Source organism: Eptatretus burgeri, chromosome 8 (genome assembly GCF_056783735.1).
Source record: "Eptatretus burgeri isolate ZD-2024b chromosome 8, Ebu_testis_v1, whole genome shotgun sequence".
NCBI classification, from domain to species: domain Eukaryota; kingdom Metazoa; phylum Chordata; class Myxini; order Myxiniformes; family Myxinidae; genus Eptatretus; species Eptatretus burgeri.
This window is the reverse complement of record NC_140968.1, coordinates 15,229,344-15,244,978: the sequence shown is the minus strand read 5'-3', so window position 1 is coordinate 15,244,978 and position 15,635 is coordinate 15,229,344. Positions and strand designations below refer to the sequence as shown.

The 15,635-nt window shown below is 38.9% G+C and overlaps 1 protein-coding gene across 1 annotated transcript; it reads right to left on the bottom strand.

Annotated features, from left to right (window-relative positions):
• Window positions 1-1,151: 1,151 nt before the first annotated feature.
• On the bottom strand, window positions 1,152-14,610 carry LOC147021180 (uncharacterized). Its single transcript, XM_085893668.1, has 3 exons — window positions 14,260-14,610; window positions 13,719-14,151; window positions 1,152-5,387 (listed from the first exon to the last, which is right to left on the bottom strand). Exons 1-3 carry the CDS (start codon window positions 14,356-14,358, stop codon window positions 4,027-4,029), a joined length of 1,893 nt encoding a protein of 630 aa, XP_085749794.1. The 5' UTR covers window positions 14,359-14,610; the 3' UTR covers window positions 1,152-4,026.
• Window positions 14,611-15,635: the final 1,025 nt, after the last annotated feature.

Sequence of the window (15,635 nt, the reverse complement as noted above, 5' to 3'; positions counted from 1 at the left end):
AATAATAAAGAAAGATATGTTTTACATCAAAGGGACTTGAGACAGTATTTATCTGCTGGGTTGAGAGTGAGGAAAATTCATTGGATTTTGAAATTTAAACAAAGTCCATGGTTAACGAAGTATATTGATTTTAATCCAGAAAAGAGAAAAAAATACAGAAACAGATTTTGAGAAGGACTTTTATAAATTAATGAATAATGCTGTATTTGGAAAGATAGTGGAAAATGTTAGGAATCGACAAAACACAAGACTTGCTACATCTTGAAAACAGGCTTCAAAGTTAATTAATAGACCAAGTTGTGAGCGAATGGAGGTGTTTTCAGAGAACTTTTGTGCTATTCATTTGAAAAAAAAGAGAGTATTGAAATGGATAAACCTATTTATATAGGAACATCAATTCTTGATGGAGCATTAAAGGTATTGACCGATAACTTGCATTTATATAAAATGTAATTAAAAGTTTTAGCTACTGATGACATACTACCTATTGTTTAAAGATTCATAATTAAGCAACCTCAGGTAAGAACTAGAGGGGGAGCACTTAACCGGGGTAAAAGTGGATAAAACAAATAAGCGGATAAATTTAATTACAAATAAGTTGGAGGATGTAAAGAAAATTATAAATAAGTTGGAGATGTAGAGAAAATATATATATATATATATACATATATATATATATATATATACATATATATATATACATATATATATACATATATATATATATATATATATATATATATATATATGATACAAGTAATTATAAGGCAGGTGATGTGTTGTTTTCATGAAAGAAAAAAGGTTATTGGTAAGTTTAAAGATGAATTGGGTGGGAAGGTCATGAGTGAATGTATAGGCTTGAGATCAAAGTCTTATGCTTTTACCTATATTGATAATAATAACATTGAAAGGTGTGATAAGAAGTTAAAGGGAATAAAGCAAAATATAATCAAGGAAACAATAAACTTTAAGCATTATTACAACTGTTTAACCTTAAAGAAGGAAGAGTCCAGAAAAATGAATGCAATCAGAAGTTATAAACATGAATTATATACAGAAGAGATAAATAAGAAAGCAGTTGGAGCTTTTGATGATAAAAGATATATTTTAGAGAATGGAATCAATAGTCTCCCTTATGGTTATAAATATGTGTTAAGATATTGGGTTGGGGATTTTAACGGGCTCCCGCCATCTTTTTACTGATTTTTAAATGACAGAACCAAGAAATAACCAAACCAAAGAGTGGAGATGTAATCAGCCTTGGTATTCAAATGTAAAACATGAAGAATGTGAGAAATATCAAATAAGTCTTGTTGAAGAAATAACCGGGGTAAAAGTGGACAAAACAAATAAGCGGATAAATTGAATTACAAACAAGTTGGAGGATGGAAAGAAAATTAAAAATAAGTAGGAGATGTAGAGAAAAATATATATGTCCTTGAATGGACTGAGAACTTTGATGGTTATCAATTGAACAATGGAAAAACAATTTACTACAATCTCAAAATGATATGTTGCTCAAGAGGTGGTCAAACAAGAGCATTAAGAGAAGTTTATCATTTCATTTCTGCTCAAATGAGCTGAGATCCTTGTCCTCTAAATGATGACGTCATAAAAACGAATATGACGTCATTCTGATGTATCAGGTTTGTGATAAATTATCTGTGCTTATGCCCGGCTAGATTCCCACAAACAAAATTCAAACAGCTTGACGAGTTTCGGAGATAATGGTATAGGCGATTTCCATTAGCGGCGATATGACGTCAACTTTTTTTCTCGGAAGAAATTCCAAAATCGGAGATGGTTACTGCCTGCGTGTGGGCTTTATGCATATACATGACAAGTTTCACGAAAATCCGATGAAAATTCTGGATTGTAAAAGGAGTCATATTTTAGTATGACAATAAAATAAATTATTGGCATTCACGGTCGTTCACAGACGGAGGGTCCTCCGTCTGTGGGTTAACCGGGTTACCTAATTAATCACATGACTTAATTACAGAGGGACACGCCCTCGGTACGCCTTGTCCGAACCGGATCAGACGCAGCCGAGTGACATTGCCAAGGACGTACCGGTGAAAATGAATGGATTGTTAGGAATAAAGTCCGACTATGTTAGGATATGGACCATGCTGGATCAATGAAAGGACAGACAAAAATGAGCTGGGAAAATTTCTACAAAGGATTTATTACAGGCAGGCGAGGAAAGGTATGTGGCACAGTGAATATAGCTTTCATTGTGGTGTGTAAGCAGAGAGAGGAAGACATGTGAACGGAGTGGCAATAATACAAGCAACTTACAAAAGCAGACACAGAGCAGAGTTATCCCGATATAATTCTTGTGCAATCTTAACTTAAGCGAGGACAGGCGCCAGGACACACACACACACACACACACACACACACACACACACACACACACACACACACACACACACACACACACACACACACACACACACACACACACACACACACACACACACACAACCAGATGAAGAGGAGTTGATGAAAAGAAAAAGGAGAGATGAGGCTAACGGTCTCTCAATACCTTGCATGATTGCCCGACCGTGCAAACAATACGTTTTGGGGGAATGCTTCACTGGGCGATACCTCCCTGACAGCTGGCGCAACATCTCTTGCTTTGTGGAACTTCGTGCAGCTAGCGTCCGTCCAGAGAATGAGACACGACCATCGGGCATGAAGGGAGGGACTTGGGTGGAGTCATTAGTCAATCAGTGGAGAGAGGCGAAGTCCGAAGAAAGTGGGCCGAGAAGGGCGGCGAGGTGGTGAAGAAGGTGGAGTCAGCTGGCAAATGGGTAGGTTGTCAATCCCAAGCCAGAGCTGTTCAGGTGAAGGTTGGAGCCTCGTTCGAAGGACTCTTCAAAATCTTCACTGAACCTGTGACAGCTCCCACTTGCGGCTCGTTAGGAGTGATTTTTAATGACTCAGATCAGGTTTTCTTTCACATTCCTCTCGCTCCGACTATCACTGGTACAATTTCAGCTTTCTTCAATTTTGAGGTCCTCTTGATGTCATTTTTCAGATCCTGGTATTTGGTCATTTTACTGATTACTGTGGTATTTAACCCAAAGTCACTGGGAGATGAAACCTCAATCAAGAATGCTGACTTTTCCTCTTTGTGTTTGAGCATTATATGCAGACGCAATGCTTTGTTTGTGATATCCATACTTCCCGCCATTTTCTTGAAGGCATCAGTGTGGGTCCTTGATCTTGAGCATTTATGATGACTCATTCTACATCCTCATTAATTTGACCTCCTTTGAGCCATTCCAATGAGCCTTCCTTGTCGATGAATGTTTTCTCAAACTCTTTTTTTAAATCTTCCTGCTCTTTGATCATTCTCCCATTTGTTGGAGTATATCTGCTGATATTTCTTTTTGTCGTTTTTCTTTGCAATCATTGGGGGTGTGTTTGTTTCTGTTTGGTTTACCTGTGCAGTATCCATCATTTGCAGCTGTTTTTTGAAGTTTGTTGCTGAATGGATAAAGGATCCCATTTCTGGTTTGTTGTTTTCTTGCTCATGTACAAATCTCATGCTCTAGTCTGTTGAGCTTTTCACATACTCCGCGAGTCTGACAAATGATGTTCCTTGCAATTGGTTAAGCTCCATCACACTGCCTCCTCATTCTCGTCTTGGTAAGTACAAACTCAGCATGCATTGGTTTTTACAGAACATCTTGTGAATAGTTCGAAGTTTCCTTGTTTTGGGGTCTAAATTGATGATTTCCAATTGTGGCCAGTTTATAATTGCACAGCTATATTGGAATACTGGCACTGCAAGCTGGTTTATTGCTTTGGTTTTGTTCATTGGAGAGAGGGATGACATCAGAAGTAATCTTATTCTGCATGGGTACTCTTTGATGATTATTTTACACATTTTCTCATTCCTGTATTGTTGTCTGTTCTTTTTGTCAGGATTTTTTTATGTTCTCCTGTATGGATCCTCATATGGTGATTCAAATTGCCTTTTTGAGAGAAACTCTTATCAAAGAAACAGCATTTTTAAGGTTGCTCTCTTGTATGGATCTTCATATGCAATTTCAAAGTTTCTTTTTGAGAGAAAGCTTTATCACAGATGGAGCATTTGTAAGGTCGCTCTCCTGTGTGGATCCTCACATGCTTATTCAAATGGCTTTTATGAGAGAAACCTTTATCACACATGGAGCATTTATAAGGACGCTCTCCTGTGTGGATCCTCATGTGCATGTTCAAACCGCCTTTATGAGAGAAACATTTTTCACACGTGGAGCATTTATAAGGACGCTCTCCTGTGTGGATCCTCATGTGCATGTTCAAACCGTCTTTATGAATGAAACATTTATCACAAATGGAGCATTTGTAAGGACGTTCTCCTGTGTGGATCCTCATGTGCATGTTCAAACCGCCTTTTTGAGAGAAACCTTTATCACACATGGAGCATTTATAAGGACGCTCTCCTGTGTGGATCCTCATGTGCATGTTCAAACCGCCTTTATGAGAGAAACATTTTTCACACGTGGAGCATTTATAAGGACGCTCTCCTGTGTGGATCCTCATGTGCTTATTAAAATCGCTTTTGTAAGAGAAACATTTTTCACATATGGAGCATTTGTGAGGACGCTCTCCTGTGTGGATCCTCATGTGCTTATTAAAATCGCCTTTGTGAGAGAAACATTTATCACATATGGAGCATTTGTGAGGACGCTCTCCTGTGTGGATCCTCATGTGCATGTTCAAACCGTCTTTTTGAATGAAACATTTATCACAAATGGAGCATTTGTAAGGACGCTCTCCTGTGTGGATCCTCATGTGCTTATTCAAATCGCCTTTGTGAGAGAAACATTTATCACATATGGAGCATTTGTGAGGACGCTCTCCTTTGTGGATCCTCATGTGCTGATTCAAATCGCCTTTGCGAGAGAAACATTTATCACATATGGAGCACTTGTAAGGACGCTCTCCTGTGTGGATCCTCATGTGCTTATTCAAATCGCCTTCAGGAGAGAAGCCTTTATCACAGACAGAGCACTTGTAAGGACGCTCTTCTGTGTGGATCCTCATGTGCATATTGAAATCGCTTTTCAGAAAGAAACCTTCGTCAAAGATAGAGCATTTGTGTGGGTGTTCTCCTCTGTGGGTCCTCATGTGTATTTTGATGTTTCTTGGTGAAGTAAAATCTTCATTGCATATATTACACATTTGCCTTTCGATCACCTTTTTGGGTTTGTTTAATTTAATATTGATCCTTGTGCTGTTTTCACCGGATGTATACTTGGAGTTTGAAGGTTGTGAGTCTTGTTCTTGGGATTGTTTCTTCAAAATAGACTTCTTCACTCTCAAGCTGCTCCTGGGCCTTATCTGCCCAACTGGACTCCTTGTTTGTTCTACAAAAACAAAGAACAAGTTATTTTATGTTTTTTTTTTTTTTGTCAAACTGAAAATGCAAAAAATTTCACTCTTGAAAATTTTCAACCCTAAATTCAAAATATTGAATCTTCATTTTGGAGGTTTCTGCTCACCTGTTGCAGAACAGACAGAACTGCCATTTGTCAAATGAACATATGAATCTTCCTTTGCAGAAGAATATCTTAAAATTTCTGAGACAGATGAACAGTTGTGCCATCTGGATTCCACATTTCCAGGATAGACATCACGTGAAAATAATGAAGAACATCAAGTTTAAAACTGCCAAATATAAACCCGGTCAACAGGTAGTATGGAATAGATATCACTTCCGCTGGTAGAATGAGGCTCCATAATGCTGCCGCCATTACGGGATATTAATCAAGGTGTTTACGAGAAATATTTTTACAAGCCGACGAGTGTCGCAACTATTTCAGAGATAAGTATTTCTCCATGTTTGACTCGTTATTACTATAAGTTGGTGAATATAAGCCACACTATAATTTTGCGATCTCTCGCGTTGCCTTCCGGTTCATGGATTTTTACACCTGTTGATTGAACTTGTCACTGCCAGAAGCTGCATCTAACTCATTAAAGCCAAGTTTTCCAAACCGGATTGTTTGTGTTTTTTCTGTTATATCTTCGTCCATGTGTTACTGTAATATCACGTAAAAAAGCACAATCCTTGTGAAATGACATGAATGTTAAAGGGGCTTTTTGTGCACGCGCTGCGAGTGTGTGTTTCAGTGACTCGGTTCTGCTCACAAGGCACTTTTAACCTCTCGTTGCTTGTGCTAAACCACAATTCAAAGACCCTTTTATTCTACGAGCCTTGGCGATGTGCACCAAAAACAACAACTTAATTTTCAGTGTTTATACGAGACAGGGGCAATTGCAAGAAGGTTAACCACAAATGTCACATTCCTAAATTCAAATCGGACTCACATACGAGAAATATTAATGGATGAGAGGTCCCGGGTTCGTACCATTTTCTGTTCATACAATGAGCTAAGCAGCAGCAGTTGTCACAACACATAGACGCTTCTCCTCTTACTAACAAATGCAAACTCGAGTGCAATTACCTCAGCAACCGAAAATGGAAGATTATGTTTTCACCCCTTTCTCTCTGTTTGTGTGCATGACATCTCAAAATGTGTGGACGGAATCGGACGAAACTTGGACAAGTTGGGTGTTTGACGAGAGAGAATTAGTACAATTTTGGTGAAGATCCAAATCGGGATCTGGTTCCGAAATTTTTGAGAGACTTCACCATTGGGGATCATGCCAAAAGAGATATCGAGCACGATGTCTCAAAAAGTTGTGGATAGATTCAGACGAAACTTGATGGGCAGGTTGGGTGTGTGATGAGGATGAATTGATTCGAATTTGGTCAAGATCCGAATTCAGATCTGGACACGACAATTATTTAATTTTTAAAGTGATTCTTCACCATTGAGAGATGGGGCTAAAAACAATACATGGCATGATATTTCAAAAAGTTCTTCACTCGATATGTTCCATTGGATCTGGCATTGTGTGCTGGAGGCATGCGCTCTCCCACGTGTTCTATTCATTTATCTTGTGGCCCTGGAACCAAACAAAAATATATATTTATAATGGCACTCAAAGCCCACACAATTCTCAAACATGATTTATCGTAAATATCACTTTAAACTTACCATGTGCATTGGCAAGCCCTCAATATGATCTACCCATCAGTGTTAAGAAGCATGAAGGTTTGCGAATAAACAACCCAGCAGACACACGACGTCGGTATGAAAGATTCATGGCGTCGGGAATAGGCCGCTTGGTTGTACAACCATATCACGACGCGGTACAGCCGCAGCGCGATTATCGAAAACTGCTTTTTCTGCCTCCTGTGTCGACAAGGTGAGAGATTTTCCACCTCGTGACGTGTGATTGTGTCTGCCTTTCACTGGAGGAGACATCTGATTGGCTAATTGCTATTTCCCCATCACGAGCCTCCATTTGCAAAGTTTGGTTAAACTTGTGAACTTTCTTATGTTTCTGAGTGTGGCACACAATCCGCTTTAATCTGCAGAAGACTTTAGCTTTTTTAGTTAAAATTATCTTCCACCATGATCATTTTTGGTAAGTATAATATTATAAATTGATTTTATGTCTTAGCTTTTGTTTTTGGACGTTTTTAAGATCACAGAATCCATGATGTGTTCCTGTTACTGTTGTGCTGGAATCTATATAGTTACATTCAATGGAAACTCTCCCGGGCCCGAGCCCTTCAGGGCACTCGATCGTGGTTCAAGCGTTGGACTTGAAAGTGCATCTGACGATCGAATCCTCGAACACCCAATTTCATCATTCGTTTATCACGTTTCGCTGTCGCTGATATGGCCCTGATCGTGTGTACAAATCGACGGTAAATAATCAATTCATTTTTCCGCGGGGCTGGCTTGGTTCAAGTTTGGTGCAGAACCTTTAAAAATATTTTTCTGGTGTGGATAATGCTTCGGCTATTCAGGTCCGATGAATTACCGCATTGTAACAAATTTAAAGTTGCACTTCCCTTAAAAAAGCCTCAATTAATATTATTTTTTATAATATATTATTTTTATGTCCTCTTTTAATGAGTTAGGCCAAACCAAAGGCAAAAGGAAAACAATTGTCAGTTATTGTGCGCCGAAAAATGTGAAGTGTTGTCGTAAAAAAAAAATATTAACCCTTTGGCCGCTGACAAACTGCCGCTTGTAACAATGAAGCCTTCATTGCGGTAGTTTGTCACTATAGAGTAATTGTTCAAGTTTTTCGGTGCACAATTGTTTTCCTTTGGTAAAATGGTTCTCAAAAGACATGAAAATAACTTTATATTATCAAGAATAATATTAATTGAGGCTTTTTAAGGGCAGTGGAACTTAAAATTTGTTACAAGCTGCTTCGAACACTGGTGCACTAAATTGTTTTTATTTTATAAAATAAGGGTGATGTCCAATGCTGTGATGTCCACATACAATTTGTGTGGAAAGAATGGTAAGAGACCTTTCGGGAACCTGAATTTTTATAAAGTTGTCAGAGGTAATGACTTCTGCGAAATGACAGTTTATAATGTGCATGACTTGAGCGTAATTCACATTGCAAGTCTTGTTTGATGATCATAAAGCCCAATATATACGACGTGGAAATTCTTATTATTTTTCAGACAGTACCATGGCCAGTCAGCCAACAGCAACGGAGGTGGCTGTGGACACTGCCATATCGCAACATTTGAAATATGCCCCTGATCGGCATGGAGGTGCGGGCAGGAACAAGCCCTCATCGATCTATAATTCCAGCAATCTGTGTCTGTGTGTCTGTGACCGCTGTTTCTTGACAACCACTGGTCTGATCTAATTGAAACTTGCCAGCTATATTGCTGGCGACCTGAGTATGTGCCTTTTCAAGGTTTGATATTAATCGGACAAGTGCTTCCCAAGTCATGGCCATTTATTTACCAAACCAACTGCGTAGGTGTGGCCGATGGGGAAGAGATCCTCAGCCACGTTCCCCATTACAGGTTACAACGTACAGACTTCCCGATAGTGATGACTTACTGTATTCTCACAATTTCTCGATTTCTTATGCGCATTTATAGATAAACACAATGCCCCAATCCAGTCGTCGTTTATGAGAGCGAAGGAACGGCCTGTGTTGTTGTTTGAAAGTTGTTCGTTTTTTTATTTGTTTTTTTTTGCACGTACGGCCACGCACGTACGGGCATGTACTAATGTAATAATAACGAGTAACAGCAACACGCTGTGCCAGCCGTCCACATCCTTGATTATTAAGAATTTGCAGCATAGTTAATTTGAATGTTGTATGTTGGAAACCCAGCTTAAGTTTACATTGTGAAAATATTTACATGTACTTTTATGCATAATGGTTATTTTATTTTCTTGTGAAATTAAGGTTGAAAACACCCAACAAATTAATTTTTTTGTCCTTTGAAATTATTTACGTGAGATGCATTCAAAATTGTGTTTTCATACTTAATGTTAGATTTATATTTTTTCTTTGTATGAATACACACATAGATATATATTTGGTCTCATTGATTTGCCTGATTGTAATTCAGTTTTATATAATTTTATGCACTGTTCATATCATGTCAAGTATCATCTGTTTAAGTCTTTTCCACCTCATTCTCTTGATGCCCGCTGTGGGACATAACAAGTCAAAAATATTTCTAAATAATATATATCATGGAGAAATTCTATCAGAAAGGTTTTTGACTTCCAAAGTGGGACCCATATTGTACTCTTTTACCAGTCATTGCTGAATTTCTACCTATTGAATGTCAACTATTATGTCGGATTGCAAAATTTATATGTGGTCCTTCGTCTTCTCATAATTAACCTCCGCCATCTTCGAAGATGGATGGAGGTTACTGTTTTCACCCCTTTCTGTTTGTTTGTTTGTTTGTGAACAGTATTACGGAAAAACTCCTCGACGGATTTCGACGAAACTTGGTGGGGGGTTAGGTATGGTCCAAGGATCATGCCAGTAAATTTTGGACTTGGTCCCCCCCCCCCCAAAAAAAAATTGTTGGAGAACAAAAAAATTTTTTTGCATTTCTCCATGTTTTAAGTCATTTCCAACCCCTGCCCCCCAAATTTTTTTTACCCACCCCCAAAGAAATAGAGAAGTGTTTTTTTGCATTTCTACATGTTTTAAGTGATTTGCAACCCCCCCCAAAAAAAAATTGTGAGAAATTTTTTTTCTTTGCATTTCTACATATTTTAAGTGATTTCCAACCCCCCCCCAAAAAAAAAAAAAATTGCTGGAGGAATTTTTTTTTTGCATTTCTACAAGTTTTCGGTGATTTCCAACCCTACCAGAAAAATGTTATCCCCCCACAAAAAAATTGTTGGAGAAAAAAAAAATTTTGCAACTTTTTTTTCAATGAAATTTTGATTTTTTTTTTTTTTTTTTGCATTTTTACATGTTTTAAGTGATTTCCAACCCCCCTCCCCCCCAAAAAAAAAAAAAAACAAAATGGAGAAAAGAACTATAACTCTCAGCACTGTTGACATCATACTTAATGAATAAGATCTGAGGTTCACTTGAGTGACCCAGCAGTATTGGCGGCGGAGGTTTTGCACTCTCCCGAGTGCTCCCCCTCTAGTTCTTACCTGAGGTTGCTTAATTATGAATCTTGAAACAAGAGGTAGTATGTCATCAGTAGCTAAAACTTTTAATTACATTTTATATAAATGCAAGTTCTCGGTCAATACCTTTAATGCTCCTAATGCCCATAATGTATGCAAGCATAGAATTATCAGCAGTTTTACTTACACTGCATGATGATGTACTTAAAGGTGCCTTTGTGCAGTCAATTATATTTGAGAGAGAAGCTCCAAAGTTCCTCTCTGGAGCAGAACTTTCTGAATTTGAATTGTTAACTGTGCTTTGCACAAAGTGAATTTGTCAAAAAGGTATTTACGACTTTTACCCATGTGGTATTTCTTTTTAGATCCTCTGGAGGATCACTAAGTCTTACTCACGTTGTTGTTCTTGTGTACTTCTTTGTTTCACTGCCTACAGTTTTCATCGAAACTTCCTGAAACTTGGCATATATATGTAAAAATACCCTCCGCAGACAATAACCATCTCCGATTTTGAAAATTCCTCCAAGAAAAAAAGTTATGACATCAAAATATCTCCGCGAATGGAAATCGCCGAAAAAATTATCTCCGAAACTAGGCAAGCTTTTTGAATTATGTTGGGGGGAAATCGAACAGGGCATTTGCAGAGATGAATTACCGCACATATGATACATCACAATGATGTCATATCAATTTTTATGACGTCATTCCTATTTTTTGACATTTTTTGTTTCACAACCCAGAGTTTTCATCGGATCTTCGTGAAACTTACTTTGTATATGCAGAAAGCCCACGTACAGACAGTAACCATCTCGGATTTTGGAAATTCTTCCATGAAAAAAAGTTGATGTCATGATATCGCCGCAAATGGAAATCGCCCATACCATTATCTCCGAAACTAGGCAAGCTGTTTGAATTTTGTTTGCGGGAATCAAGCCGGGCATTAGCACAGATAATTTTCACAAAACGGATTCATCACAATGACGTCATATTCGTTTTTATGACGTCATCATTAAGAGGACGAGGATCTTAGCTCATTTGAGCTTGTTATTCCCCATTTTTAGAATATGTTTCTCAATTGCAATGGTATCTACTTTTATTTATTGTACGTTTGTGTTTGAGTGTGCTTTTTTGGTATGAATAAAGATATTATTATTGTTAATACTGCTTGTATATTTTTGCCGCAATCATGCTCTGCGTGATACGTGATAATAAATGATTATGAATTCCAGCTGTTTTCAAGTTGTGGTCATTATGTGTTACTGTGCAACGTAATGATGTTGCAATACAACTTCAATGTTTTGATAATGGCACCAGTAGAACAGCGGTGCTCCGCTGGCCCTGGACCTACGTGTCGAGGGCTCCATCAAGCTGGAAGCTGAAGGGTGTCATGCACTGCAATGTTCGTTTCTTTGGCATGCAAAGAAAAGGGTAAAAACAAAAACTCCATTTTATGAATGTTGTGATAAAGTTGAAAAATAACGTCATGCTTCAATGTTGTAAAAACGTTGAAATCTGACGTCATGGATGTTGCAAATACAACTTCCCACTGACCCAATTCTGACGTCAGGTACAACCAGAACATGACGCTGCAACAACGTCAGATTTCAACGTTGTCACAACGTTGAAATCCGACATCATGGGTGTTGCAAAAACAACTTCCCATTGACCCAATTCCGACGTCAGGATAGAACCGGCAAACGACGTTGCAACAACGTTGTGTGCCTGCTGGGAAGTATGTCTGAACACTTGAGCCTTTCATGGGCTCACAGCAGAGTTTTTGTAGTATGGGCTGCAAGATATTAACTTTTGATCAGAAAGTATAGAGTTGTTCAGAACGTTCTCCAAATCTTTTGTTGTGCAGAGCTACACCCCTTTCTCACAGGTACATTTCCAAGTATTTTCAGCTGCTTTAAAAAGTTGGTGAGTTGTTTCAACATACAATCCTTATTTGGCAGGCATGCTTTACGTCCATGCCACCCGATGACTATCACAATGGATTTTGCCGGTTACGTGCCAAACCATCTGAGGCAGAATTTCATTTCAAAAGGTAATATGTCGTCTGTGTGTATTGGTGCCTTCTTTTGCTGCATTTGTCAAATTAGTTTTTTGTGTTGATCACGGCTTACTTCAGCCAGCTCCTGAAAAATGTGTCCGTTTCGTCTCCATATTCCTCGTTTTGCTTCTTTCTTTCCAAATATTTTACTTCAACCTCAAAATATCCTATTTCTTAAGCTAACTTTAAAAGAAAAAAAAATCCACTCCAATGAAATCTCATTCCACTTGAATTTCCCCTGCCTGTACTTTTTGTTCTTTTCTTTTTCCCCCTTTTTTCAACCACTTCAAACTCTTCATTGATTAAGAATGCTTCTTCCTTTAAAAGCACTTAAAATGCTTCACTTTCCTTATTTTTCCCTGAAGAGTACCCCAACTTCACCATCATCTATTCCGATTCTTCCTCTTAAGAATATTTTTGCTGTCCAATTTGGGAATTTGGAATCAGCATTTCTCCACTTCATGTCCCCTCATTCTGCATCCCCCTCACTCCATCCTCTCCAAGCTCCTCACCCCATTCTCTCCAAGCTACCCACCCCCCTCCCAACTCACTCACCCCCTCTCATCTCCCCACTTGTCCTGCCCCTCTCAGGTTACCATTCATCTCACCCTCCCACATTTCACCCATCCCACCCCCTCCCAACCTTAAATTCTCAGCCTATGCCCCCCCCTTCCCTGTTCCTCAGCCTCTAAGCCTCCCACCCTCCCAACACCTTCTGCCTTGTCCCCAACTACGTGTACCTCAAACATCTGAGGCTTCTGCTCCATCCTGACAGATCTCTCAATCGAGGCTGCAACTGATAAACGATAATATCTGGGCGAACAGAATCCTTTCTCCCAGAGGATGTCCCTCACACAGTCCATGCCGATCCGAGTGGAAAACAAACTACTTCCTGTATGGGGATAATTTAAATGTGCTGTTAAACATGGAACACTTTGTAATATAATGTGATTTCGAACAAAACAAACAAAACAAAAAAACAAAAAAACATTGACTATCGAGAATCTAAACATTTTCAACAACTGAAAATTGTTCCAAAAGATAATCCATGAGTTACAAGAAGAAGAAAAAAAAACACATCAATGCTTGAACATCAAGGTATTTCTTGACATGACAGGGTGTATAAAATAGTGACATACCAGACTTGGGTGTGAATCCATCATCCTGATCGTGGAAGTTGCAGACATCACTGAAACCGATTCCCTGGAAACTAGGAACATTTTCCAGCTGCACATTTTGGAATCCATTAAACTTTTGGCAGAAACTGCACAGTTCTCGAATAACATTCTCCAAGTTGACAAATAGACTTCCCAACAGAGAAGAGCCTGCAAGCTGGACAACCTGCGGCTTCAAAAAAGATTTCACAAATTTACAGAAGTCAGCATACATTGCAAATTTAAATTTCTCTTTGGCGAGAGAGAGGAGCTCTGTTCGCAATGCATCGGAGTCTGTACAAGCTCGAAGAACCTTCTGATTCTCAATTCCAAGTACATTGATCACTGCTTGGGCTGTTTCTGCTCTCAGACCTTGTGATTGGAGCCATTCCAAGAAGTTGTCCATTTCATCGATGAGCTGACAGGAACAAAATGCTTATGTTAACAAGGCAAAGGTTATTCATGTTATTTTCTTTACTCTGTATTTTATCCAAATAATGTCAAGTTTTTCAGCCAGTTTGTTCACCCCATGTGAGCTGGCAGGATGGCCTTCAGGGAGGCACCCTTGCCCCTGAGTTGTCGAAGCTTGGGTTTCAATCCTGATGCAACTATAAACTGTCACCATTGTGTTTCACAGATAGGGAAAGGGATCAAGATGTGTGTCATCCTTCGGATGAACATTCAACTGGCCGTCCTCTCTCACAGCATTAGTTGGTGGACATTAAAGTTCCCATGCCATGTTTCTCGAAGAGGAGGTGAGCCATCACTGGCATGCTGGCCAAATTCCAAATTTCTTCTGTAATTTACAGGGGGGGCGAGGCACGACATCAGCGGCACAGTCAAACTTGCACCAATGATGCAACCAGCAGCCACTGCAAACAAAATAAAAGAACTAAAAATGAAAGTGCCGCCACCCTCCCCCCCCACCCCCCCCCCCGCACTCACCTCAACTCCCCCACCTTGCTCTCTCATTATTGTTTCATTAAAAAGTAAAAATCAATGTCCATGAGCAAAAAAGAAATGCATCGACAGAAACACCATGGTTGCACAAAACAAGAACAAAACGAGATGCAATTCATTGAATACTTATCCTGCACAGTCAACGATTCTGGAGATATAGAGGTGCAATGTTTTTTGTTTTATCCAAGGTGGCGACTGCACCACATGACCTATGACATCATGATTATCATCAAAATATTCTGCAGGAGGAGATGCTCCTGTGGTGAAAATGTCATGTCCATCAGACCAGCAGTTGCTGAGAAAAAAAACAATTCATAATGATGGGACCAGTGTTGTACTTATCGAATTATGACGTCATAACGAAGGCACTGATGACAGTCATTGACCAATCTTATTCCCCTGAGTAGTAGTTGACAATGAGCTTGGTCTCAATTTTTTCCATGGAGTGGTTTCAGAGATATCGAGGTGTGGTTTTTCCAAGATGAAGCCTGAACCACATGACCGATGATGTGATAATTATCAACTTATTCTACAGCAGGAGGCGCTCCTTTGGTGAAAATTTCGTGGAAATCAGTCCAGAACTGCAAAGAAATAAAATTCATACTGATCGAATCAACCGTTGGACTTGTTGAATTATGACATCATAATTAAGGTACCGATATCATTAACATATCTCATTCCCCAAGGGGAGTACTTGGCAATAAGCCATGTTTCAACTTTTTCCATGGAGCAATTTCAAAGATATAGAGGTGCAACTTTTTTCGATTTTTCCAAAATGGCACCTGTACCATGTGACCTATGACATCATAATTATCATTAAAAAAAAAGAAATTCTACAGATGTCGCCGCTTGCATTCTGAAAAATTAGTGTCCATCGGACTAACAGTTGGAGAGAAATTATTTCTTTCATCTGATCAGATGAAGCATTTTACTTGTTGAATG